At 46.0% G+C, this 25,415-nt stretch overlaps 1 protein-coding gene across 3 annotated transcripts in view; it reads right to left on the bottom strand.

Annotated features, from left to right (window-relative positions):
• The window catches only part of nyap2a (neuronal tyrosine-phosphorylated phosphoinositide-3-kinase adaptor 2a), a 353,005-nt gene that overhangs the window by 39,120 nt on the left and 288,470 nt on the right, over positions 1 to 25,415 (bottom strand). For all 3 annotated transcript variants that reach the window (XM_072571890.1, XM_072571889.1, XM_072571888.1), the window contains one exon: positions 14,955 to 15,058. In XM_072571890.1, coding sequence (XP_072427991.1) covers positions 14,955 to 15,058 — 104 coding nt within the window. The remainder of the gene's footprint in view (positions 1 to 14,954; positions 15,059 to 25,415) is intronic.

Raw genomic sequence — 25,415 nt, 5'->3', positions numbered from 1 at the left:
TTTCCACAATCTGTGAACTCAACACAGTTTAAACACTTTAAGAGCTTATGTAGATGGAATGTGTCAGTGAAATGGATAAATTCATTGCTCAAGGTAATCCATCAGTGCGTAACCCTGTTACTAATAGAGAAACAGAAACTGCTGGAGAAATTCAGCAGGTCTGGCAGCTTCGAAAACAGAGTCGTTTCAAGTCCAGCGATTTTTTTTGCTAGATCTTCAGTTCTTTGTTTTATTTATTCTTAAGAAGAGTAATGGTTGGGAGGCGACAAAGAAACAGCAAAACCTAATGCTGTCTCAGGGAGCACGTGGATTTACATGGGGCAGTGAACAAGCTGCTGTTCCCAGTAAACAGGGAGAACAAAGTCTGGGAGAAAAAGCTAGGACAATCCTTTCCCTTGAGTGGGCAGCATTTCAAGACTGTGGGGCATATTTTTCAGGTGGGAAAGATTTAAAAAAGATGAGAGGCAATTTTTTTTCCGAGGAGGGTGTTGTGTGTACGGAATGAGCTGCCAGAGGAACTGGTGGAGGCTGGTACAGTTACAATGTTGAATAGACACTTACATAAGTACGTGGTTGGGAAAGGTTTGGAGCGATATGGAGCAGGAGCAAACAGTGGGACTAGTTTAGTTTGGGATTATGGTCAGCATGGACTGGTTGGACCGAAGGGTCTGATTTAGAACATAGAACATAGAACATAGAACATAGAACATTACAGCGCAGTACAGGCCCTTCGGCCCTCGATGTTGCGCCGATCAAAGCACCCCTAACCTACACTAAGCCACTATCCTGCATATACCTATCCAATGCCCGCTTAAATACCCATAAAGAGGGAGAGTCCACTACTGCTACTGGCAGGGCATTCCATGAACTTACGACTCGCTGAGTGAAGAACCTACCCCTAACATTTTTTTTTTTTTAGATTAGATTACTTACAGTGTAGAAACAGGCTCTTCGGCCCAACAAGTCCACACCGCACCCGCCGAAGCGCAACCCCTACATCTACCCCTTACCTAACACTACGGGCAATTTAGCATGGCCAATTCACCTGACCTGCACATCTTTGGAGTGTGGGAGGAAACCGGAGCACCCGGAGGAAACCCACGCAGACACGGGGAGAATGTGCAAACTCCACACAGAGAGTCGCCTGAGGCGGGAATTGAACCCGGATCTCTGGCGCTGTGAGGCAGCAGTGCTAACCACTGTGCCACCGTGCCGCCCACTGTCCTATATCTGTCCTATATCTACCCCCCCTTAATTTAAAGCTATGCCCCCTTGTAATAGCTGACTCCATACGTGGAAAAAGGTTCTCACTGTCAACCCTATCTAACCCCCTAATCATCTTGTACACCTCTATCAAATCACCCCTAAACCTTCTTTTCTCCAATGAAAACAACCCCAAGTGCCTCAGCCTTTCCTCATAGGATCTTCCTACCATACCAGGCAACATCCTGGTAAACTTCCTCTGCACCCGTTCCAGTGCCTCCACATCCTTCCTATAGTATGGCGACCAAAACTGCACACAATATTCCAGATGCGGCCGCACCAGAGTCTTATACAACTGCAGCATGACCTCAGGACTCCGGAACTCAATTCCTCTACCAATAAAAGCCAGTACGCTATATGCCTTCTTCACTGCACTATTTACCTGGGTGGCAACTTTCAGAGATCTGTGTACATGGACACCAAGATCCCTCTGCTCTTCCACACTACCAAGTAGTCTACCATTAGCCCAGTAATCCATCTTTTTATTACTCTTACCAAAGTGAATCACTTCACACTTAGCTACATTGAACTCCATTTGCCACCTTTCTGCCCAGCTCTGCAGCTTCTCTATATCCCGCTGTAACCTGCCATATCCTTCCTCACTGTCTACAACTCCTCCGACTTTCGTATCATCCGCAAACTTGCTCACCCAACCTTCTAACCCTTCCTCCAGGTCATTTATAAAAATGACAAACAGCAATGGTCCCAAAACAGATCCTTGCGGAACACCGCTAGTGATGGCACTCCAAGATGAACCTTTGCCATCAACTACTACCCTCTGTCTTCTTCCAGAGAGCCAATTCCTAATCCAAACCTCCAACTCACCTTCAATGCCATATCTCTGTATTTTCTGCAGTAGCCTACCATGGGGGACCTTATCAAACGCCTTACTAAAATCCATATATACCACATCTACCACTTTCCCCTCATCTACCTCCTTAGTCACCTTCTCAAAGAATTCAATAAGGTTTGTGAGGCATGACCTGCCCTTCACAAAACCATGCTGACTATCCTTGATCACATCACTCTTATCCAGATGTGCATAAATCCTATCCCTTACAATTCTCTCTAAGACTTTGCCCACAACAGAAGTGAGACTCACTGGCCTATAGTTACTAGGATTATCCCTACTCCCCTTCTTGAATAAGGGAACCACGTTTGCTAGCCTCCAGTCCTCTGGCACTACTCCTGTCGACAAAGAGGACACAAAAATCAAGGCCAATGGCTCTGCAATCTCCTCCCTTGCTTCCCAGAGAATCCTAGGATAAATACCATCAGGCCCAGGGGACTTATCTATTTTCACCCTTGCCAGAATTTCCAACACCTCTTCTCTACATATCTCAAAGCCATCCATTCTACTTATTCGTGCCTCAGTATTTATATCGACAACAATGTCCTGTTCCTGAGTGAATACTGACGAAAAGTATTCATTCAGCGCCTCCCCAATCTCTTCAGCCTCCACACGCAACTTCCCATTACTATCCTTGATTGGACCTATTCCTTCCCTAGTCATTCTTTTATTCCTAACATACCTATAGAAAGCCTTAGGGTTTTCCCTAATCCTACCAACTAAGGACCTTTCATGTCCCCTCCTTGCTGCTCTTAGCTCTCTCTTCAGGTCCTTCCGGGCTACCTTATAACTCTCAATTGCCCCTATTGAACCTTCACGCCTCATCTTTACAAAGGCCGCCCTCTTCCGTTTAACAAGGGATTCCAACTCCTTATTAAACCACGGCTCCCTCACACGACCCTTTCCTCCCTGCCTGATAGGTACGTACTTATCAAGGACACTCAATAGTTGCTCCTTGAACAAGTTCCACATATCAATTACGCTCTTGCCTTGGAATCTACTTTTCCAATCCACACATCCTAAGTCATGCCTCAACGCATCATAATTTCCCTGCCCCCAGCTATAACTCTTGCCCTGTAGTACACACTTATCCCTCTCCATCATGAGAGTAAAAATCACCGAATTGTGGTCACTGTCCCCAAAGTGCTCACCTACCTCTAGTTCTAATACCTGGCCTGGTTCGTTACCCAGAACCAAATCCAGTATGGCCTCACCTCTTGTTGGCTTATCTACATATTGTGTCAGGAAACTCTCCTGCACACATTGCACAAACACTGACCCATCTAACGAACTTGAGCTATAGCTTTCCCAATCAATATCAGGAAAGTTAAAGTCTCCCATAACAATCACCCTATTACTGTCGCTCTTCTCCTGAATCATCTTCACAATCCTTTCTTCAACGATTCTAGGACTATTAGGAGGCCTGTAAAAGACTCCTAACAGGGTGACCTCACCTCTCCTATTCCTAACCTCCACCCAAACTACCTCAGATGGCAAATCTTCGTCCATCTTCCTTTCCACCGCTGTAATACTATCTTTGACAAGCAAAGCCACACCCCCCCCTCTTTTGCCCCCACCTCTGACCCTACTAAAACATTTAAACCCTGGAACCTGCAACAGCCAATCCTGTCCCTGATCTAGCCATGTCTCCGTAATAGCCACAACATCGAAGTCCCAGGTACCAACCCACGCTGCGAGTTCACCTACCTTATCTCGTATACTTCTGGCATTAAAGTATACACACTTCAAGCCACTCTTCTGTTTACAGGCACCCTCCTTTAAGATTGATGCCATGTTCCTAACCTCCCTACACTCCAGGTCCTGCACCCTAAAGCTACAGTCTGGGTTCCCATGCCCCTGCAGAGTTAGTTTAAACCCCCCCCAAGAGCACTAGCAAACCTCCCCCCAAGGATACTGGTGCCCCTCAGGTTCAGGTGCAGACCATCCTGTTTATAGAGGTCCCACCTTCCCCAGAAAGAACCCCAGTTATCCAAGTACCGAAATCCCTCCCTCCTGCACCATCCCTGTAGCCACGCATTTAACTCTTCTCTCTCCCTATTCCTCGACTCTCTATCACGTGGCACGGGTAACAAACCAGAGACAACAACTCTGTTCGTTCTAACTCTGAGCTTCCAACCTAGCTCCCTAAAAGCCTGTCTAACATCCTCAGCACTCCTCCTACCTATGTCATTGGTGCCAATATGGACCACGACTTCAGGCTGCTCCCCCTCCCCCTTAAGGACCCGGAAAACACGATCAGAGACATCACGTACCCTTGCACCTGGGAGACAACATACCAAACATGAGTCTCTCTCGTTCCCACAAAACCGCCTATCTGTGCCCCGAACTATCGAGTCCCCAATTATTATTGCTCTGCTTTTCTCCACCCTTCCCTTCTGAGTAGCGGGGACAGGCTCCGTGCCAGAGGCCTGAGCCCCGTTACTTACCCCTGGTAAGTCGTCCCCCCCACTGTGCTGTATGACTCTGTAGCACACCATGAGGAACAGAGCAGGACAAAATATAATCCATTTGATACAGCATCAGGAAATGAAGAGTGGAAGGAAGGAATAGTTAATGTCAGCATCATGCCATTATTTCTCTGGCAGTCATCCAAAGAAAGGTGCAAGGACGAGTCTAAAGATAGTTGGCAGAGATTAATTTTGGCAGGTTCTGTGTGTACAGGGAGAAGCTGTTACTGTGGAATGAAACTGGGGTTTTTTTACTCTGAGCTTTCAAATCTCATTCAAATATTCCAAAGTCAAAATCCAACAAAAGATTGATACTGTTTCCTTTGGATTGTCACTTGTTTCTCACACTGATTGGCACAGCCTCAGTGACATGAAAACATTTTATCAGCTTAGCTCCATTGACATGAATATGTTTTGCCTTTTAAGCGTTTTGATTATAACATGGTTATGTATATTACAGCTTCAATTATAGTACATTGTGAAACAAAGTATTTCTTGTAATTAACATTTTGGAATTTAAAAACTTCCTCTTTGGACACTATGACATTCCACAAAACAAGAGCATTTTCTGAAATCAGGAATTTTGAACATTTGGTTTAAAGCTGTGCAGTGACCCTCACTGTGTGAAAGATGACATTTGAATGCAGTCATTATCAATTTTCTGGGACAATACATTAAAAGAGGAATATGCTAAATAGCCAAGTTGGGTGAGAAAGTAGGAAAGGGAATACACCAATATCAAAGCAGAGATTGAGATGGTGGATCACATTAAAGTCAAATCCAGGATTGGAGTTTATGAGGAAGGAATTAATGAGAGGTTTGTGTTTGTGTCCTTTGCTCATTAAAGGGTTAGCATGAGAAGATCTTTTAGAAGGGAAACAAAATACAGCAGAAGCTGAACATCAGAAATAACAACAGAAAGTAATTTGAAGAACTCAGCTTGGGAAATCATCTGTGTACAATTCAATCCACTTGGAGTTTTTGGAATATTGGACTTGAGGAACATTCGGGTGCTCAGTTCCCTGGATCTGAGGGCGTGGAAGGTTTTGAGTGTGTTTTTCAAGCACTCAGTAACAGCATGACAAGTGTTTATTAAATTACCTATTGTCTGTTTGCAATTTGGGAGGTGTAATAGGGGAAGGATATACACAATGACTGGGAATACCGAGAAACAAAGGAATCTTAGTGTACAACTCCATTGATTCTTGAAGATGTCAGCATAGGTAGATCAGGTGGTGAAGAAGGCATATAGAGTGCCTGCCCTTCATTACCCAAGGGATAGAGTGTAGGAGCAAGGAAGTCTTGTTACAACTTTATAAAACATTGGTTAGTCCACAGACGGAGTATTGTTCGCCACACAATCGGAAGGATGTGATTACCCTGGAGAGGGTGCAGAGGAGAATCACCAAGGAATGGAAAATCTACATTATGAGGAGAGACTGGATACATTATGAAATGACACCACAGTGGCCAGTATCCTGTCACCAAGTCCTCCTTATTTCACACGGGGAGAGTCCTTGACACTGATCCAGCTCCCTCAGAGCCCGCTCTCAGAGTGAACAGAACCTCTGACACTCCTGTTTCTATCTGTCAGCCAGGGCTCCCTGATCAGACCAGGTTAACAGCCCCAATCCGGGATCTCATATTCCATGAGGTCCACCTGGCTGACCTTTTTACAATCAGTACGGGCTGTGTTTGTTTTCTGTGGAACACAGGAGGCTGATAGAGGCATCTGACTGAGCTTCACACAACTCTGAGAGGCACAGAGGGCATCGTGAGAATTGAAGACATGTCTAAGACCAGGGGAGTAAATGGTTTAGAGGGGATCACAGGAGAGACTTTCTGACTTAGAGGGTGGGGGAAATATGAAGCATACTGCCTGAGAGGGTGGCAGAGGCTGGTACTCCCACAACATTTAAGAAGCATCTGGATGAGCACTTAAAATGCCAGCGCACAGTTCGGTTATTGACCAAGAGAAAAGGGAGTTTTCAATAACGGGAAAGGAAGTCATGAGGCAAAGGGGCTCCAGAGGGAGCTGCTGTGAGCATTGATCACTATCAAATATGAATGTTTGGAGGACACACTGTGTCCATCAAGCCCACAGGTGAAGCACCACAAAGTAAATGCTGCACAGAATTAGAGGAGAAATTTCCAGAGGAAAGGGTACACAAGGGGTCCTGACTCTCTGGCAAATAAGACGAGGGGTTTCTTGCATCACCAGGGGATATACAGCAGGTGGAGTTACAAAGATATGCTGCAGCAGAATGTGTGCTGTGGATGTTTAACAGGTTATAACACCACACTGAGGAACTAAATCCACCTCCAAGGGAGAGTATTTGGAAATGGTTTCTAGATAAAGGCATGAACATGAGATTAGAAGTCCCCAAACAGAAAGGAACAGGACTTGTCTATTATCGAAGCTTATCTGAGTGGTTTCTGTCGTGTGAAGATGCATTGGGAAGTATGGGAACAGAATAGTTAAAATAGAATAAAAAAGCAATTCTACAGACATTTATTTTCACAGGGGCCCTCATTTGCCCTTCCCCCAAAGAAAGTTTTCCAAAGTCTTTTTATCGTGGAGGCAGTGCCATTTCATGTGTGAACAAAATCACTCGTTAATTGTCAGTTCCCTCCCAGGGAGGGGGGTCCACCTTTGTACTTGTGCAGGTTACAAACACTGACTCCCAATGCCCAGGGAACACACAAACACAGACCGAACAGAAATCAGATCAGACTCAACAGAACTGTCAAACAAATTTGCTGAACAAAGTGACGAGGGGTCTCAGGAATCTCACTGGAGCGATCTGGTGAGTCCTCGATTAAATAACACATCCTCTATTTCAGATGAAAATAATGGCAGAACGCAGGAAACTGCAAACACACCCCAAAGCAGCAGATGGAGAGATTGCAGTTTGCTGCTGGCTCCCAGCCGAGATCTGTCATTACATCAGGTTGTCCCTAAGATCTACCGCCTGGATATCACAGACATGGTTCTTTTGGTTGTTGTTTTTCTGTTTTTGTGGCATTTGTGCCCATATCACTGAGAAACAGCTGGAAAAACACATTCCTGTTGACCTCCTGCTCAGGCATCCCACACTCACTGGTAGCTATACCGTTAGCACACACTAATCTACTCTGAGCGAATCCCTCGTTTAGGTAATACTTGACATATATCAACTTTCAAAAACATCAATTAAGGCACCTAATTTTAAAGCAGCGCTATGATTGTCTTTTCTTACGTTGCGGGTAAGACATATCCAAGAGGAGCCACTGGTGTGACCATTTTCAAGATCAGAGTTGTGCTGGAAAAACACAGCAGGTCAGGCAGCATCCGAGGAGCAGGAAAATCGACGTTTCGGGCAAAAGCTCCTCATTAGGAAGAGAGGCAGGGAGCCTCCGGGGTGGAGAGATAAACGGGAGGGGGGTGGGGAGCTGAGAGTGCGATAGGTGGATGGAAGTGGGGGGAAAGGTGATAGGTCGGAGAAGAGGGTGGAGCAGATAGGTGGGAAGGAGGATTGACAGGTAGGTGGAGGCAAGTACTGGGGAAGCAGATGTGGCTTTGAAGTCAGTTGAAATCGAAAGGTACCTGTGACTGCAATAAAAACCAAACTGGTTCGTGAATCCCTTTCAGGGAATAGAGGGGCCGCTCCTTCGGCAGAGTTCTGTCATTCCCTACACAATGTAATGATCCCTTGCTGCCATCACTCACTCAGTGAGAGGACATTTTTGGATGTGCAGTATGGGCTTGGCAGTGTCACCTATATCCTGAAATCTTTTCAAATAGTAAGTTTTTATGTGGGTTTAAATCCGTTTCATGTCCTGCAATCAGTAAGTTTTAGGCCAGTTTAGTTTAACAGCTTTGTGAATCATTTCAGCATGATGATGACATTAATACATTACCCAGTTATTTTTACTTCTATCCACAACAATGACCTGAGAAAGCATTGGATGCAAAATAAAGTTCAGAACTTCTACAGGTGCTGTTTGTTGGCAGCATACTTGGGGGGGTGGGGGGGGGGGCGAGGTATTGAGAGCTGCTGAGTTATCCTGGTATGGGTCCTCCTGTTAATAATAGGTTTATGAGTGTGACGTAGAGTCACCCTTTTGCTTTTTACCTCCTAGTCCCATTTGGAAGGTTGGCTGAAACATTAAAATGAACATCTTGACACTCAAGTACACAAACAGTGTATAAAGCACATCTTTAAGATATCTTAGAGAGATTTACAAGCAATTAACTACTTTTGAAATAATGGCACTGATGGTCAAAGTCTACATACAGTGATGTCCTTTAAAATAACCAGTTTCTGTTTCTGTTGGTTTGGGGAGGGGAGGGGTGCAGTTGGGGGTTGGGGGGAAATGTTGCCAGACCATCAGGGGAATTCCAAGTTTATGAACAGTCCTAAAAAATATTTTAGATTGAGCTGAATAGCCATCAGAAATGCAGAGTCACTGATTAGTACATGTGCACTGCACTGACCTTTCAACCTCTGTTATGTGCTTTATTCTGAAATAAGAGTTGGATTCCCAACCTTCTGACTTATCTGAATAGTGGACTTTAACAATGATGTCCCTGTGTTTACTCACTGGGAGAAGGTTTCATGTTGAAACCACTGACAAACCATAAAATCACTGTTCAGCAAAAAGATCTTTGATGGATTGTCACTAGGACACTGGAACATTCCAGAATCTTCATAAAGTCTTGGGGAAGCAGACAGAGCAATGCACAATGGGAAAAGCTGTTCTACGTAGCTTAGTAATTCCCCTCTTGGTGTTGACTGGCTGCTGATCTTTCCCCTTGTGGGAGAGTCTCAAACCAGAAGTTACTAGCTAACAACCAGGGCTTGCCTGTTTGAAACAGAGAGAAAGCAAAGGTTTTCTCACAGAGGGTCAAGAGTCTTGGGAAATCTCCTGAAGAGGTGGCAGAAGCAGAGTCTTTGACTATTGGGAAGGCAGAGTTGGAGAGGCTGAGAGGTTAGTAAGAATGCGAGGTCATCACCAGAACAGGCTCCAGGGGATGAATAGCCTACCTCTGTTCCTTGGTGGCTTGTAACAAGATCCGTTATAGACAGTGGGGGATTCTGGGAGAGAGGTGGCCCAGGTTACTCTCATGGGGCCCAAAGGGAAACTTTCTTTTAATTAACTTTTGTGTGAAGTGCTTTTTGTTGTCCATCCCCAACTTTTTATTTATTCATTCAGGTGATGAGAACATCACTGGTTGGGCCAGCATTTATTACCCATCCCTAATTACCCAGGGGGCAGTTAATAGTCAACCACATTGCTGTGGGTCTGGAGTCACATGTATTCCAGACCCGGTAAGGATGGCAGTTTCCTTCCCAAAAGGACATTCGTGAACCAGATGGGGTTTTCCGACATTTGACAATTTGACATTCACGGTCATCATTAGATTCCAGATATTTATTGAATTCAAATTCTCCCATCTGCTGCGGTAGGATTGGAACCTGGGCATTACTTGAGTCTTTGGGTTAACAGTCCAGTGTTAATACCACTTGGCCATTGTCTCAACAGATAGTGGTGAGCCATGTGCAGGTCAGTATTTATTGGCTATTTCAGTGGGCAGTTACCAACATAAACATTAGGGAACAAGAGTGGGTATCCCGGTCCCACAAAGTTGTCCTGTCATTTGTTATGATGATGGCTGATCTGATTGGAGCCTAGGTCCCCTTTCTGGTCCCTGTAAGCCTCAGCATGCTTTGTTGATCAGGAACATTGTGTAGACCCGGAGTCACGTAAAGACAACTCTGACAGAGGTTCACTCCACGTTTTTGTTACATGAGAGCCTGGGTTCTAAGGTCGAGGGAAAAGATGGGTTTTAAATGTTTGCGTTTTTTTTAAAGTTCAGAAAGTCATTTTAAACTTTGTGTTCAAAACAGCATTTACAACTAGGCGTGGGATATCTCCATTTAGAATAAGCCAGCTGGAGAGATTATTGTTAATGTGTTTGCTGGGTTGAGGGAGAGAGGGAGAGTGAAGGGAAAAGGCTCCAGAAACAGGTTCATGTCGAATAGAAGCGGCTCCAGACAGCACAGGCCTGTAGTTATCAGCATCCCCTCCGTCTAGGCTCTGGGCTCTGGGCTCTGGGCTTTGGGTTCTGGGCTCTGGGCTCCGGGTTCCGGGCTCCGGGCTCTGGGCTCTGGGTTCTGGGCTCTGGGCTCCGGGCTCCGGGCTCTGGGCTCCGGGCTCCGGGCTCCGGGTTCTGGCCTCTGGGTTCTGGCCTCTGGGCTCTGGGCTCTGGGTTCTGGGCTCTGGGTTCTGGGTTCTGGGCTCTGGGTTCTGGGCTCTGGGCTCCGGGCTCCGTGCTCCGGGCTGCGGGCTCCGGGCTGCGGGCTCCGGGTTCCGGGCTCCGGGCTCCGGGTTCTGGACTCTAGGCTCCGGGCTCCGGGCTCCGGTCTCCGGGCTCCGGGTTCTGGCCTCTGGGCTCTGGGCTCTGGGTTCTGGGCTCTGGGCTCTGGGCTCTGGGTTCTGGGTTCTGGGCTCTGGGTTCTGGGCTCTGGTCTCTGGGCTCTGGGTTCTGGGCTCTGGGCTCTGGATTCTGGGCTCTGGGCTCTGGGCTCTGGGCTCTGGGTTCTGGGTTCTGGGCTCTGGGCTCTGGGCTCTGGGCTCTGGGCTCTGGCCTCTGGGTTCTGGGCTCTGGGTTCTGGGCTCTGGGCTCTGGGCTCTGGCATCTGGGCTCTGGGCTCTGGGCTCTGGGTTCTGGGCTCTGGGTTCTGGGCTCTGGGTTCTGGGCTCTGGGCTCTGGGCTCTGGGCTCTGGGTTTCGGGCTCTGGGCTCTGGCGTCTGGGCTCCAGGCTCTGGGTTCTGGGCTCTGGGCTCTGGGCTCTGGGGTCTGGCTAAACCGTGCAGGGCTCAGAAGTCAGTGAGAAGGAAGTTCCAAGAACAAATGGCAATGGGAATGTCAGGCAGGGAGACATTCTGCAAGTTTATTGAAGACATGAGTCGAGTGAACCCAGGTTATGTAATAAGTGAGCCAAGAAAGCACTTTGGTTTAAATATCTCAGGACAGGCAGCATCCAGGAAAACTGCAGAGTGGAGAAATGGGCAACTCTTCACTATGGGGTCAGTGTCTGGAAAGTTACTGGTGAGATAAAAGAATTAAATCTTTTTTTTCTGATGTTTATATTGGGATCACTTCAATCAACCTTATGTATTCTACTTGGTTTTTTGTTCCTGTTGTGTAACAAGCATTGATAAAAGTACATTAACAGCCTCTTGTGAACAAAGTTCAGGGACTGACCTTCACAAGAACCAAAAAGAAAACTAAACCTTATGATCGCTCTGGCCAGCGCTCACTCTGGGATCTGACTTGTCCAGTTGTACCATCAGTTGGGGATGTAACACCAGACAGACTTGCTCTGCACAGGGACAGTCAGGAAGCAGATAGGTTTTGAACATCAATCAGAGAGGCTGGTGATTACTGTTTTGAAGTTCCTTTCTCCAGATGCTGTGGTGAATTTGATTTCAGACATTCCAATCTGAGGTTCTGCAACACTATTCCAGTAACATTGCCAATATGTTCCCAACTTTCCCCAAACTAATTAGCCATTTGGCAGCTTCACCAATGGCACTAATCAGATGGTGCTGTGTTCAGTGCCAATACAGATCGTTCTGCTATAACGTGTGGTTCGTCAGCACAAACTGACTATCATGCGATTGATGAATTGTGGACATTATTTGGACAATGTGAACTTTCGACTGAACGTGTATAGTGATTTTCTATTAGTGATTTTCTACAGTTTGATTTTCTTGTAGCAGTGTCCGTTAACGTGATTTCTATAGCATGAGGCTGCAGATGATCACAGCTCTCACACTATCGCAGAACAAGCTATATAGCAACTGTTGTTTCAAATATATCTCAGAAGTTCTGTTTGTGTTGGAAAAGTTGTGTTTAGCCTGCAATAGCCATGAACCTCCTGACAGTACTAGGCTATGATGGACACAAGGACACAAACTTAACAATCAGCTAATTTGAGGTTAATTTCAAAACTGTGAAGTTATCACAAGAGTAGTGAGAAAATGTTGCTGCCACGTGGATTAGTTGGAACTGCTACATGTTAGGAATGGTTACTGCATACAGGAGGGACATTAGAAGAGGGAGCAATATTGTGTGAAGTTCATGTGAGTTATAAACTTCAGCATAGACCATTTGGCTAGAACAGCTTGTTTCCGTGATACCAATTTCTCTGTAATCCATTTTAAAGAAAATATCTTAATCACTTGCTTATTGTAAAATGGAAATAATGACAAGCAAGTACTTAAAAAATATCAGAGTCATAGAGGTGTATAGCACAGAAACAGACCTTTTGGTCCAACTTGTCCATGCCGATCAGATATCCTAAATTAATCTTGTCCTATAGGAGGGAGACCAGTTATTAATGAACTGGATTTTGTGAATGTGTTCAATTTTAAGAGTTAATGAGGGCACTCTAGCATATATAACCCGAACACTGTTCTATTGGACAGATGGTCTGTTAACTCCTTGGTAAATGAATTGTTGCTTAACCTATTAAATAGCCCCTCTCCTTCTTGTTCTCTCTCCTAAATGATCCAGGAGGCTGCAATAATGCAAGTACTGTGGATGCTGGAAATCTGAAATAAAAGCAGAAAGTGCTGGAGAAACTCAGCAGGTCTGGCAGTATCTGTTGAGAGAGAAACAGAGTTAACATTTTGAATCCAGGAGGTCTCTTGTTTTGGACTTTTATTTCAGCAGGTGGCTATATGTCAGTCTATTGTGATACTGGGGTATATTTTCTGATTTTACTGTTTCGATTATACAACATGAATATTAGGGAAAAGAAATATCCCTGAAGAGAGACTTGAAAAGGCTGAAAAACAATTGGAAGTTCCCAAGGATACCCCAAATTGTCAAACAATAGAGGTACACTTGGTTGACACATTGCTTTTAGAGTTGAACCACCCTCTAAAGGGGTATATTCTTTAACATATGAAATAGTTTAACACTTTGTGCTGATTGCTGTAAAAATATAAAGTGTGATTACTTACCACTCCTGGAAATCTCTGGCAGGGATCATTCACATTTTGACAAATATTATCAACAAAAAAAACCATCACAGTTGTTTTTGACTTCAACACATTCAGACCAACTACACCATGAGGGCTGTCTCCACATCTCGGAAGGTTTTGTTCCAAATTTCACCTGACCATTTTCCACCAAATTCCTTTCAGTTACATCACATTAGCCCCTTTGGTGAAGTGAGGTTCTGGTTATAACAGCCTCATGAATGAGAACTGGACTCTGCTCAGTGATGGGTTTATCAGGATTCAATCGTTTCCAACATGCACCAGTGGGCTCTGGTGAGGCCACCAAGAAACAGAAAACTCTCAACCCAAGTAGGTTTATATGTCAAAAACCTCAACAACTCTCTGGAACATTGCACAGCAAATATGCAGTTAAAATATCAAGTGAGATTCCATGATATTCCCCGATGTTTGTTCCATCACATTGCACAGTTGCCTTTGGGAAACAGCTTTAGCAATTAGACAAATTCAATTTGATTGACTGGAATAACCAGATTTCCTGAGACTTTCACCAGTGTTTTTGGGGGGAGAGGAGGCTGGCTCTGAAATTCTGTTTTTCTCTCACAAATTAGTAGTCATGGTTACAGGATAATCATGGGGATATTGCTCATTGTTACTGTCCCCTCACAAGTTTGCCCATCCTTACCGGGCTCCAAGCCTCTTCCTGAGAAAAGCCTTGTTTTCCATATCTGGAATTTTGACAGACAGCCCATCATAACGAATTAATTGCAAACATTTTCAATGCTCCCAACGCTTTTTGTGAAATGTTCTTGGTACTTTTAATAAAGATAATGTACACAAAATGTGATATGATCACAAAAGAACAGACAAACATCAAAACGACTAAGAAACAACAATAAAGAAGATTGACTACACTAAGAGATGTACAAGTTAGCAACAAAACAGCACAACACTGCAAGTCGTCATGACGACAGAAGGAAGAAATAAATGTACACCAGCAAAGACAGAGTGGAGACTTCCTTTTATCAGATTTGTTCATTTCAAGACACACAAATCTGTTAAAACGCACAAAACAATGAGCTCAGAAAAGTCTCTATATCTATGTATGTAGAGTACATCTCATTCACAGGCGGATAATACTGGACGAAAAGGATTTGTCTCCTTTCAGAAAAGAAAGACTGAAAGATGAGGCACAAACAGAGATCATCCTGCCTTTTGGAAACCTGCTACTGCCAATGACTGACACAGAGAGAGATGGCAACAAGCTGGTAACAAAATGGAGGACAGACATGTGACAACTTTGTTTTTTTTTGGCATGTTGAACCGTGAGTTCACTCTGGACTGGCTAGCGATGGTACCTGGCTCTGTTGTGTCTCGCTGGACTGCCTGAGAGGAGCAGTGGTTGGAGGAGGCACACCTGAGGTGGAAGCAGATCGGCCCAGCTTACAGCTCACCTTGGTCTCTGTGGGGGGAAAGTGGAGTTAGTGATCGGAAGAGAACCTTCAAGATGATGGAAACTACAACCACAGCAGGATGTAATACCATGTTTAAACTGATATTGTGGCTTTGGATACATGAATAAATCTCAAGTAACGTTTTAATTTATCGGCCAACACACTCTCTATAGCCTGCATTCGATGAGATGTGATTGCTCCATATGTTTCTATGACCCTATTCTTTCTCCTATATTAATGATGGATTAACCTGCTTCAAAACATTCCACTAACACAGCAATCTGAGGAATATCATTCCTGATGTACTGAGCATTCATTTGTTAGCATCATCAAAAGATATTCCGAAATTTATGTCCACTTCTAAGATAATTAATGAACCAATGATTTAATTAAAACTGTATCTTAAATCAAGCACATTATCCAAGATCAAAAAATTAGGCTGAATAATTTCTACTCCCAAATGTTATACATTTTGATACTGTAAGTAGTTCAAGGTTACATGAAGTGCTTTCTAAACCTCTTTCTATCTTATTGACAACATCTGCTTTAACCTGACCCACACCCACAGTACCTTCTGGCCTTCAATCACTGACCCTGAAATTAAGGCTAAAACTGCTCTTTTTACCAGGACTGAATACTCTCACTTGGTTATATATTCCTCAAAAAGAGAATTCTCGCAAAAATATATGAAAGAAGTTCCCAAGAGAAATCCTTCTGATTCTGGTCTTTATTAAAATGTCTCATAGGGATGTAACTTCTGCATACACTGTGGGAAAATGGCTGGTGCAGACTGGGACCTAATTTTCCATTGACTTGAAAATAACCCTTTTTCACATCCACAGAAACGCCAATCAAACAGAAAGTCAGGCTTTAGAAAACTCAGTTGCTGACTCGATGATGCCCATAGTTCACCAGTTTGATGTCATGAAACGTTCTGCTCAGAGCAATGAACAAGAAGCATTTTTCAGAAGCATTAGGGGAGGGGTCAGTGCTGGAGTATATACAGATATTGTGGGGGGGGGGGGGAAATGCAAGGATGACCAGGCAACAGGGAGCCAGGAGAAAGTGAGGACTGCAGATGCTGGAGATCAGAGTCAAGAGTGTGATGCTGAAAAAGCACAGCAGGTCGGGCAGCATCCGAGGAGCAGGAGAATCGAGGTTTTGGTCATAAGTCCTTCATCAGGAAGGGCTTCATCATTCCTGATGAAGGGTTATGCCTGAAACGTGGATTCTCCTGCTCCTCAGATGCTGCCTGACCTGCTGTGCTTTTCCAGCACCACACTCTCAGAAAACAGAGAGCTAGAATATGTTTTTATGGGACAGGGACAGAACAACACTAATTACATTTGCAATCTTCTACACAGTTCGAATGGCAAATCCAGGAAGAACAGAGTCAAGATGATTTTTGCAGTTGAGGTGATCTGGAGAGATAGGTGGTTAGTTCAAGGCAGATGCACCAGATTACCTCATGTACAAATTATTTCTCTTTCATGCTTCCTGAGAACTATCTATCAAAGTGACAGAAAGCTGGACATACCGAAAGGTGATGTCAGAGAAAAGCTTTCTCAGGCAGTGGGAAGTTAGGGTCTGAAATGCACTGGCAGGAAGTGTAGTGGAGGCAAGTTCAATTAAAGCATTCAAGAGTGAATTGGATGATTATGTGGATTGAATTGGTGAGAAAAGGTAAAGCGAAAAGGCTCTTGGTAATGATGTGCATTTCATACAATCCCAACATTCTCCATCAGATATACACGGACCATCAGAAGAACATCCCACCCAGTCCCACTGCCTCATCACAATCCATCTTCCCAGGGCTAACCCCCCCTAGCCTGTACATCCCTGGGCGCTATGGGACAAGTTAGCATGGCCCATCCATCCTAACCTGCAAATCCCTGGGCACTATGGGAAATTTACCACATCCAATCCACCCTAACTGTATATCCCTGGGCACAATGGGTAATTTAGCCCGGCCAATTCACCCTAACCTGCATATCCCTGGGCACTATGGGTAATTTAACACAGCCAATCCACCCTAACTGCACATTCCTGAGGATGATGGGTAATTTCCCACAGCCTATCCACGTTGCCTGAACATCCTTGGATACTACAGGACATTTTTCCCAATGCTAATCCACCCTAACCTGCACATTCCTGGGCATTATGGGTAATTTAGCACAGCCAATCCACCCTAACCTGCACAACCCTGGGTACTATGGGTAATTTAGCACAGCCAATCCACCCTAACCTGCAAATCCCTGGGCACTATGGGTAATTTAGCATGGCCAATCCACCCTAACCTGAACATCCCAGGGCACTATGGGTAATTTAGCACAGCCAATCCACCCTAACCTGTACATCTTTGGACTGTGGGAGCAAACCAAAACGGACACAGAGAGAATGTGCAAACTCTGAAAACTCTGCAAAAAAGTAACCCAAGGGTAGAATCGAACCTGGGTCCTGTTCTGTGAGGCAGCAGTGTGCCACCTGGTGCTGGTGCTGGCACAATGGGCAGAATGGCCTCCCTCTGCATTGTAACAATTCTGTGATTCTGTAATAAAGCCTTGATGTGAAATGTAATTTTGAGGTGACTTGCTCTAACTTATGTAAATTCATCTTCTGTTTATTAATCAACTTGCTGCTTTACACCAGCAGGAGGTTTGATCATGAACTCCCACAGGCCAAGGCACCAAACACAAGAGCTTTCTGTTGGATGCACTTTCTGTTATTTCAATATTACTCTGGCACACAGTGTGTTAAAGGACAAGGATTCATTGATAATATTAATCTCAGACGTTAAACCCAAGAAAATAACTGGAATAACTTTCTCAATAATATGAGATCATTCTTGAACATGACTTTCTAGGATATTTTACTGACAGTCCATTTGGACTCTGGATCAATTTTATAGCTGCAAACTTTATAGCTATTAGATTTTTTTTTAAAACAAGGCACATGCAAAATGTAAAGAAAGGTCTATGGTCAGTGAAGTCAGTGTGTGTGTCAGTGTGAATATCTGTGTGTGTGTCAGTGTGCATATCTGTGTGTGTGTGTCAGCGTGTGTGTCAGTGTGCATATCTGTGTGTGTGTCAGTGTGCATATCTGTGTGTGTGTGTCAGTACGCGTGTCAGTGTGCATATCTGTGTGTGTATGTGTGTCAGCGCGTGTGTCAGTGTGCATATCTGTATGTGTGTGTCAGTGTGCATATCTGTGTGTGTGTCAGTGTGAATATCTGTGTGTGTGTGTCAGTACGCGTGTCAGTGTGCATATCTGTGTGTGTATGTGTGTCAGCGCGTGTGTCAGTGTGCATATCTGTATGTGTGTGTCAGCGCGTGTGTCAGTGTGCATATCTGTGTGTGTGTCAGTACGCGTGTCAGTGTGCATATCTGTGTGTGTATGTGTGTCAGCGCGTGTGTCAGTGTGCGTATCTGTGTGTGTGTGTCAGTGCGTGTGGCAGTGTGCATATCTGTGTGTGTGTGTCAGTACGCGTGTCAGTGTGCGCATCTGTGTGTGTGTGTGTCAGCGCGTGTGTCAGTGTGCATATCTGTGTGTGTGTCAGTGTGCATATCTGTGTGTGTGTGTCAGCGCGTGTGTCAGTGTGCGTATCTGTGTGTGTGTGTCAGCGCGTGTGTCAGTGTGCATATCTGTGTGTGTGTGTGTCAGTACGCATATCAGTGTGCGTATCTGTGTGTGTGCGTATCTGTGTGTGTGTCAGTATGTGTGTCAGTGTGCGTATCTGTGTGTGTGTCAGTATGCGTGTCAGTGTGCATATCTGTGTGCGTGTCAGTGTGCGTATCTGTGTGTGTGTCAGTGTGCATATCTGTGTGTGTGTCAGTATGCGTATCTGTGTGTGTGTCAGTACGCGTGTCAGTGTGCGTATCTGTGTGTGTCAGTGTGCGTATCTGTGTGTGTGTCAGTGTGCGTATCTGTGTGTGTGTCAGTATGCGTGTCAGTGTGCATATCTGTGTGTGTGTCAGTGTGCGTGTCAGTGTGCGTATCTGTGTGTGTGTCAGTGTGCATATCTGTGTGTGTGCGTATCTGTGTGTGCGTCAGCAAGCGTGTCAGTGTGCGTATCTGTGTGTGTGTCAGTGTGCATATCTGTGTGTGTGTCAGTGTGCGTATCTGTGTGTGTGTCAGTGTGCATATCTGTGTGTGTGTCAGTGTGCGTATCTGTGTGTGTGTCAGTGTGCATATCTGTGTGTGTGTCAGTATGTGTGTCAGTGTGCGTATCTGTGTGTGTGTCAGTGTGCATATCTGTGTGTGTGTCAGTGTGCGTATCTGTGTGTGTGTCAGTGTGCATATCTGTGTGTGTGTCAGTGTGCGTATCTGTGTGTGTGTCAGTGTGCATATCTGTGTGTGTGTCAGTATGCGTGTCAGTGTGCGTATCTGTGTGTGTGTCAGTGTGCATATCTGTGTGTGTGTCAGTGTGCGTATCTTTGTGTGTGTCAGTGTGCATATCTGTGTGTGTGTCAGTGTGCGGGTCAGTGTGCGTATCTGTGTGTGTGTCAGTGTGCATATCTGTGTGTGTGTCAGTATGCGTGTCAGTGTGCGTATCTTTGTGTGTGTCAGTGTGCGTGTCAGTGTGCGTATCTGTGTGTGTGTCAGTGTGCGTGTCAGTGTGCGTATCTTTGTGTGTGTCAGTGTGCGTGTCAGTGTGCGTATCTGTGTGTGTGTCAGTGTGCATATCTGTGTGTGTGTCAGTATGCGTGTCAGTGTGCGTATCTGTGTGTGTGTCAGTGTGCGTATCTGTGTGTGTCAGTGTGCATATCTGTGTGTGTGTCAGTATGCGTGTCAGTGTGCGTATCTTTGTGTGTGTCAGTGTGCGTGTCAGTGTGCGTATCTGTGTGTGTGTCAGTGTGCGTGTCAGTGTGCGTATCTTTGTGTGTGTCAGTGTGCGTGTCAGTGTGCGTATCTGTGTGTGTGTCAGTGTGCGTGTCAGTGTGCATATCTGTGTGTGTGTCAGTATGCGTGTCAGTGTGCGTATCTTTGTGTGTGTCAGTGTGCGTGTCAGTGTGCGTATCTGTGTGTGTGTCAGTGTGCGTGTCAGTGTGCGTATCTGTGTGTGTGTCAGTGTGCATATCTGTGTGTGTGTCAGTATGCGTGTCAGTGTGCGTATCTGTGTGTGTGTCAGTGTGCGTGTCAGTGTGCGTATCTGTGTGCGTGTCAGTGTGCGTATCTGTGTGTGTGTCAGTGTGCGTGTCAGTGTGCATATCTGTGTGTGTGTCAGTATGCGTGTCAGTGTGCGTATCTGTGTGTGTGTCAGTGTGCATATCTGTGTGTGTGTCAGTATGCGTGTCAGTGTGCGTATCTGTGTGTGTGTCAGTGTGCATATCTGTGTGTGTGTCAGTATGCGTGTCAGTGTGCGTATCTTTGTGTGTGTCAGTGTGCATATCTGTGTGTGTGTCAGTATGCGTGTCAGTGTGCGTATCTTTGTGTGTGTCAGTGTGCATATCTGTGTGTGTGTCAGTATGCGTGTCAGTGTGCGTATCTTTGTGTGTGTCAGTGTGCATATCTGTGTGTGTGTCAGTATGCGTGTCAGTGTGCGTATCTTTGTGTGTGTCAGTGTGCGTATCTGTGTGTGTGTCAGTGTGCATATCTGTGTGTGTGTCAGTATGCGTGTCAGTGTGTGTATCTGTGTGTGTGTCAGTGTGCATATCTGTGTGTGTGTCAGTGTGCGTGTCAGTGTGCGTATCTGTGTGTGTGTCAGTGTGCATATCTGTGTGTGTGTCAGTATGCGTGTCAGTGTGCGTATCTGTGTGTGTGTCAGTGTGCGTATCTGTGTGTGTCAGTGTGCATATCTGTGTGTGTGCGTATCTGTGTGTGTGTCAGTGTGCATATCTGTGTGTGTGTCAGTGTGCATATCTGTGTGTGTGCGTATCTGTGTGCGTGTCAGTGTGCGTATCTGTGTGTGTGTCAGTGTGCATATCTGTGTGTGTGCGTATCTGTGTGCGTGTCAGTGTGCGTATCTGTGTGTGTGTCAGTGTGCATATCTGTGTGCGCGTATCTGTGTGTGTGTCAGCATGCGTGTCAGTGTGCATATCTGTGTGTGTGTGTATCTGTGTGTGTGTCAGTGTGCATATCTGTGTGTGTGTCAGTGTGCGTGTCAGTGTGTGTGCATATCTGTGTGTGTGTCAGTGTGCGTATCTGTGTGTGTGTCAGTATGCGTATCTGTGTGTGTGTCAGTGTGCGATTCTGTGTGTGTCAGTGGGCGTATCTGTGTGTGTGCATATCTGTGTGTGTGTCAGTGTGCGTATCTGTGTGTGTCTGTCAGTGTGCGTGTCAGTGTGCATATCTGTGTGTGTGTCAGTGTGCATATCTGTGTGTGTGCATATCTGTGTGTGCGTCAGCAAGCATGTCAGTGTGCGTATCTGTGTGTGTGTCAGTGTGCGTGTCAGTGTGCGTATCTGTGTGTGTCAGTGTGCATATCTGTGTGTGTGTCAGTATGCGTGTCAGTGTGCGTATCTGTGTGTGTGTCAGTGTGCATATCTGTGTGTGTGCGTATCTGTGTGTGTGTCAGTGTGCATATCTGTGTGTGTGTCAGTGTGCATATCTGTGTGTGTGTCAGTGTGCGTATCTGTGTGTGTGTCAGTGTGCATATCTGTGTGTGTGCGTATCTGTGTGCGTGTCAGTGTGCGTATCTGTGTGTGTGTCAGTGTGCGTATCTGTGTGTGTGTCAGTGTGCATATCTGTGTGTGTGCGTATCTGTGTGTGTGTCAGTGTGCGTATCTGTGTGTGTGTCAGTGTGCATATCTGTGTGTGTGCATATCTGTGTGTGTGTGTCAGTGTGCGTATCTGTGTGTGTGCCAGTATGCGTGTCAGTGTGCGTATCTGTGTGTGGGTCAGTGTGCGTATCTGTGTGTGTGTCAGTATGCATGTCAGTGTGCGTATCTGTGTGTGTGTCAGTATGCGTGTCAGTGTGCGTATCTGTGTGTGTGTCAGTGTGCGTATCTGTGTGTGTCAGTGTGCATATCTCTGTGTGTGCGTATCTGTGTGTGTGTCAGTGTGCGTATCTGTGTGTGTGTCAGTGTGCGTATCTGTGTGTGTGCGTATCTGTGTGTGTGTCAGTGTGCGTATCTGTGTGTGTGTCAGTGTGCATATCTGTGTGCGTGTCAGTGTGCGTATCTGTGTGTGTGCGTATCTGTGTGCGTGTCAGTGTGCGTATCTGTGTGTGTGCGTATCTGTGTGCGTGTCAGTGTGCGTATCTGTGTGCATGTCAGTGTGCGTATCTGTGTGTGTGTCAGTGTGCATATCTGTGTGTGTGTGTATCTGTGTGCGTGTCAGTGTGCATATCTGTGTGTGTGCGTATCTGTGTGTGTGTCAGTGTGCGTATCTGTGTGCGTATCTGTGTGTGTGTCAGTGTGCATATCTGTGTGTGTGCGTATCTGTGTGTGTGTCAGTGTGCGTATCTGTGTGTGTGTCAGTGTGCATATCTGTGTGTGTGTCAGTGTGCATATCTGTGTGTGTGCGTATCTGTGTGTGTGCGTATCTGTGTGTGTGTCAGTGTGCGTATCTGTGTGTGTGTCAGTGTGCATATCTGTGTGTGTGCGTATCTGTGTGTGTGCGTATCTGTGTGTGTGTCAGTGTGTGTATCTGTGTGTGTGCGTATCTGTGTGTGTGTCAGTGTGCGTATCTGTGTGTGTGCCAGTATGCGTGTCAGTGTGCGTATCTGTGTGTGGGTCAGTGTGCGTATCTGTGTGTTTGTGTGTGTGTGTCTGTGTGTGTCACTGTGTGTGTCAGTGTGCGTATCTGTGTGTGTGTCTGTGTGTGTCACTGTGTGTGTCAGTGTGCGTATCTGTGTGTGTGTCACTGCATGTGTCAGTGTGCGTATGTGTGTGTATTTGTGTGTATGTGTCACTGCGTATGTCTGTGAATGTATTTGTGTGTGTGTGTGTGTGTGTGTGTCAGTGTCGATGGAGGCTTGCGACAGTCCCTTACCTGACTGGGCGCTCTCAGAGCTGCTGAATGTGTCAGTGTGTGTCAGTTTGTGTGTGTATGTGTATGTCAGTGTGTGTGTGTGACAGTGTGTATATGTCAGTTTGCGTGTGTGTGTGTGACAGTGTGTGTGTGTGACAGTGTGAGTGTGTTAGTGTGCGCGTCAGTGTATGTGTCAGTGTCCTGGTCAGTGTGTGTGTGTGTCAGTGTCGATGGGGGAGTTTGACAGTCTCTTACCTGACTGGGTGCTCTCAGAGCTGCTGTCTGTGCCATTATCTGTGTCAGTGTGTGTGTCAGTGTGTGTGTCAGTGCATGTGTCAGTGCGTGTGTCAGTGTGTGTATCAGTGTGTCTGTGTGTCAGTGTGTGTCAGTGTGTGCGTATCTGTGTGTGGGTCAGTGTGCGTATCTGTGTGTTTGTGTGTGTGTGTCTGTGTGTGTCACTGTGTGTGTCAGTGTGCGTATCTGTGTGTGTGTCTGTGTGTGTCACTGTGTGTGTCAGTGTGCGTATCTGTGTGTGTGTCACTGCATGTGTCAGTGTGCGTATGTGTGTGTATTTGTGTGTATGTGTCACTGCGTATGTCTGTGAATGTATTTGTGTGTGTGTGTGTGTGTGTGTGTCAGTGTCGATGGAGGCTTGCGACAGTCCCTTACCTGACTGGGCGCTCTCAGAGCTGCTGAATGTGTCAGTGTGTGTCAGTTTGTGTGTGTATGTGTATGTCAGTGTGTGTGTGTGACAGTGTGTATATGTCAGTTTGCGTGTGTGTGTGTGACAGTGTGTGTGTGTGACAGTGTGAGTGTGTTAGTGTGCGCGTCAGTGTATGTGTCAGTGTCCTGGTCAGTGTGTGTGTGTGTCAGTGTCGATGGGAGAGTTTGACAGTCTCTTACCTGACTGGGTGCTCTCAGAGCTGCTGTCTGTGCCATTATCTGTGTCAGTGTGTGTGTCAGTGTGTGTGTCAGTGCATGTGTCAGTGCGTGTGTCAGTGTGTGTATCAGTGTGTCTGTGTGTCAGTGTGTGTCAGTGTGTGTGTGTCAGTGTGTGTGTCAGTGTGTGTCAGTCTGTGTGTCAGTGTGTGTATCAGTGTGTGTGTGTGTCAGTGCATGTGTCAGTGTGTGTGTGTCAGTGCGTGTGTTAGTGTGTGCGTGTCAGTGTCTGTGTCAGTGTGTGTGTCAGTGCGTGTGTCAGTGTGTGCGTGTCAGTGTCTGTGTCAGTGTGTGTGTCAGTGCGTGTGTCAGTGCGTGTGTCAGTGTGTGCGTGTCAGTGTCTGTGTCAGTGCGTGTGTCAGTGTGTGTGTCAATGTGTGTGTGTCAGTGTGTGTGTCAGTGCGTGTGTCAGTGCGTGTGTCAGTGTGTGTGTGTCAGTGTCTGTGTCAGTGTCTGTGTCAGTGTGTGTGTCAGTGTGTGTGTCAGTGCGTGTGTCAGTTTGTGTGTCAATGTGTGTGTGTCAGTGTCTGTGTCAGTGTGTGTGTGTCAGTGCGTGTGTCAGTGTGTGTGTGTCAGTGCGCGTGTCAGTGTGTGTCAGTGCGTGTGTCAGTGTGTATATGTCAGTGCGCGTGTCAGTGTGTGTCAGTGCGTGTGTCAGTGTGTGTCAGTGTGTATATGTGTCAGTGTGTGTGTGTCAGTGCATGTGTCAGTGTGTGTGTGTATCAGTGTGTGTGTGTCAGTGTGTGTGTGTATCAGTGTGTGTGTCAGTGTCGATGGGGGATTGTGACAGTCCCTTACCTGACTGGGTGCTCTCAGAGCTGCTGTCTGTGTCAGTGTGTGTGTCAGTGTGTGTGTCAGTGTGTGTGTATCAGTGTGTGTGTGTCAGTGTGTGTGTCAGTGTGTGTGTGTCAGTGCGTGTGTCAGTGTGTGTGTATCAGTGTGTGTGTGTCAGTGTGTGTGTCAGTGTGTGTGTCAGTGCGTGTGTCAGTGTGTGTGTCAGTGTGTGTGTGTGTCAGTGTGTGTGTCAGTGTGTGTATCAGTGTGTGTGTGTATCAGTGTGTGTGTGTGTCAGTGTGTGTGTCAGTGCCGATGGAGGGTTGTGACTGTCCCTTACCTGACTGGGTGCTCTCAGAGCTGCTGTCTGTGTCAGTGTCTGTGTCAGTGTCTGTGTGTCAGTGTGTGTGTGTGTCTGTGTGTGTATGTCAGTGTGTGTGTCAGTGCGTGTATCAGTGTGTGCGTATCAGTGTGTGCGTGTCAGTGTGTGTGTCAGTGTGTGTGCATCAGTGTGTGTGTCAGCGCGTGTGTCAGTGTGTGTGTATCAGTGTGTGTGTCAGCGCGTGTGTCAGTGCGTGTGTCAGTGTGTGTGTATCAGTGTGTGTGTGTCAGTATGTGTGTCAGCGTGTGAGTCAGCGTGTGTGTCAGTGCGTGTATCAGTGTATGTGTGTCAGTGTGTGTGTCAGTGTGTGTGTATAAGTGTGTCTGTGTCAGTGTCTGTGTGTCAGTGTGTGTGTGTGT

The sequence above is a fragment of the Chiloscyllium punctatum genome, chromosome 6 (assembly GCF_047496795.1).
Source record: "Chiloscyllium punctatum isolate Juve2018m chromosome 6, sChiPun1.3, whole genome shotgun sequence".
Lineage (NCBI taxonomy): Eukaryota > Metazoa > Chordata > Chondrichthyes > Orectolobiformes > Hemiscylliidae > Chiloscyllium > Chiloscyllium punctatum.
Note: the sequence above shows the minus strand (reverse complement) of the source record. Positions and strands in the feature narration are given on the sequence as shown.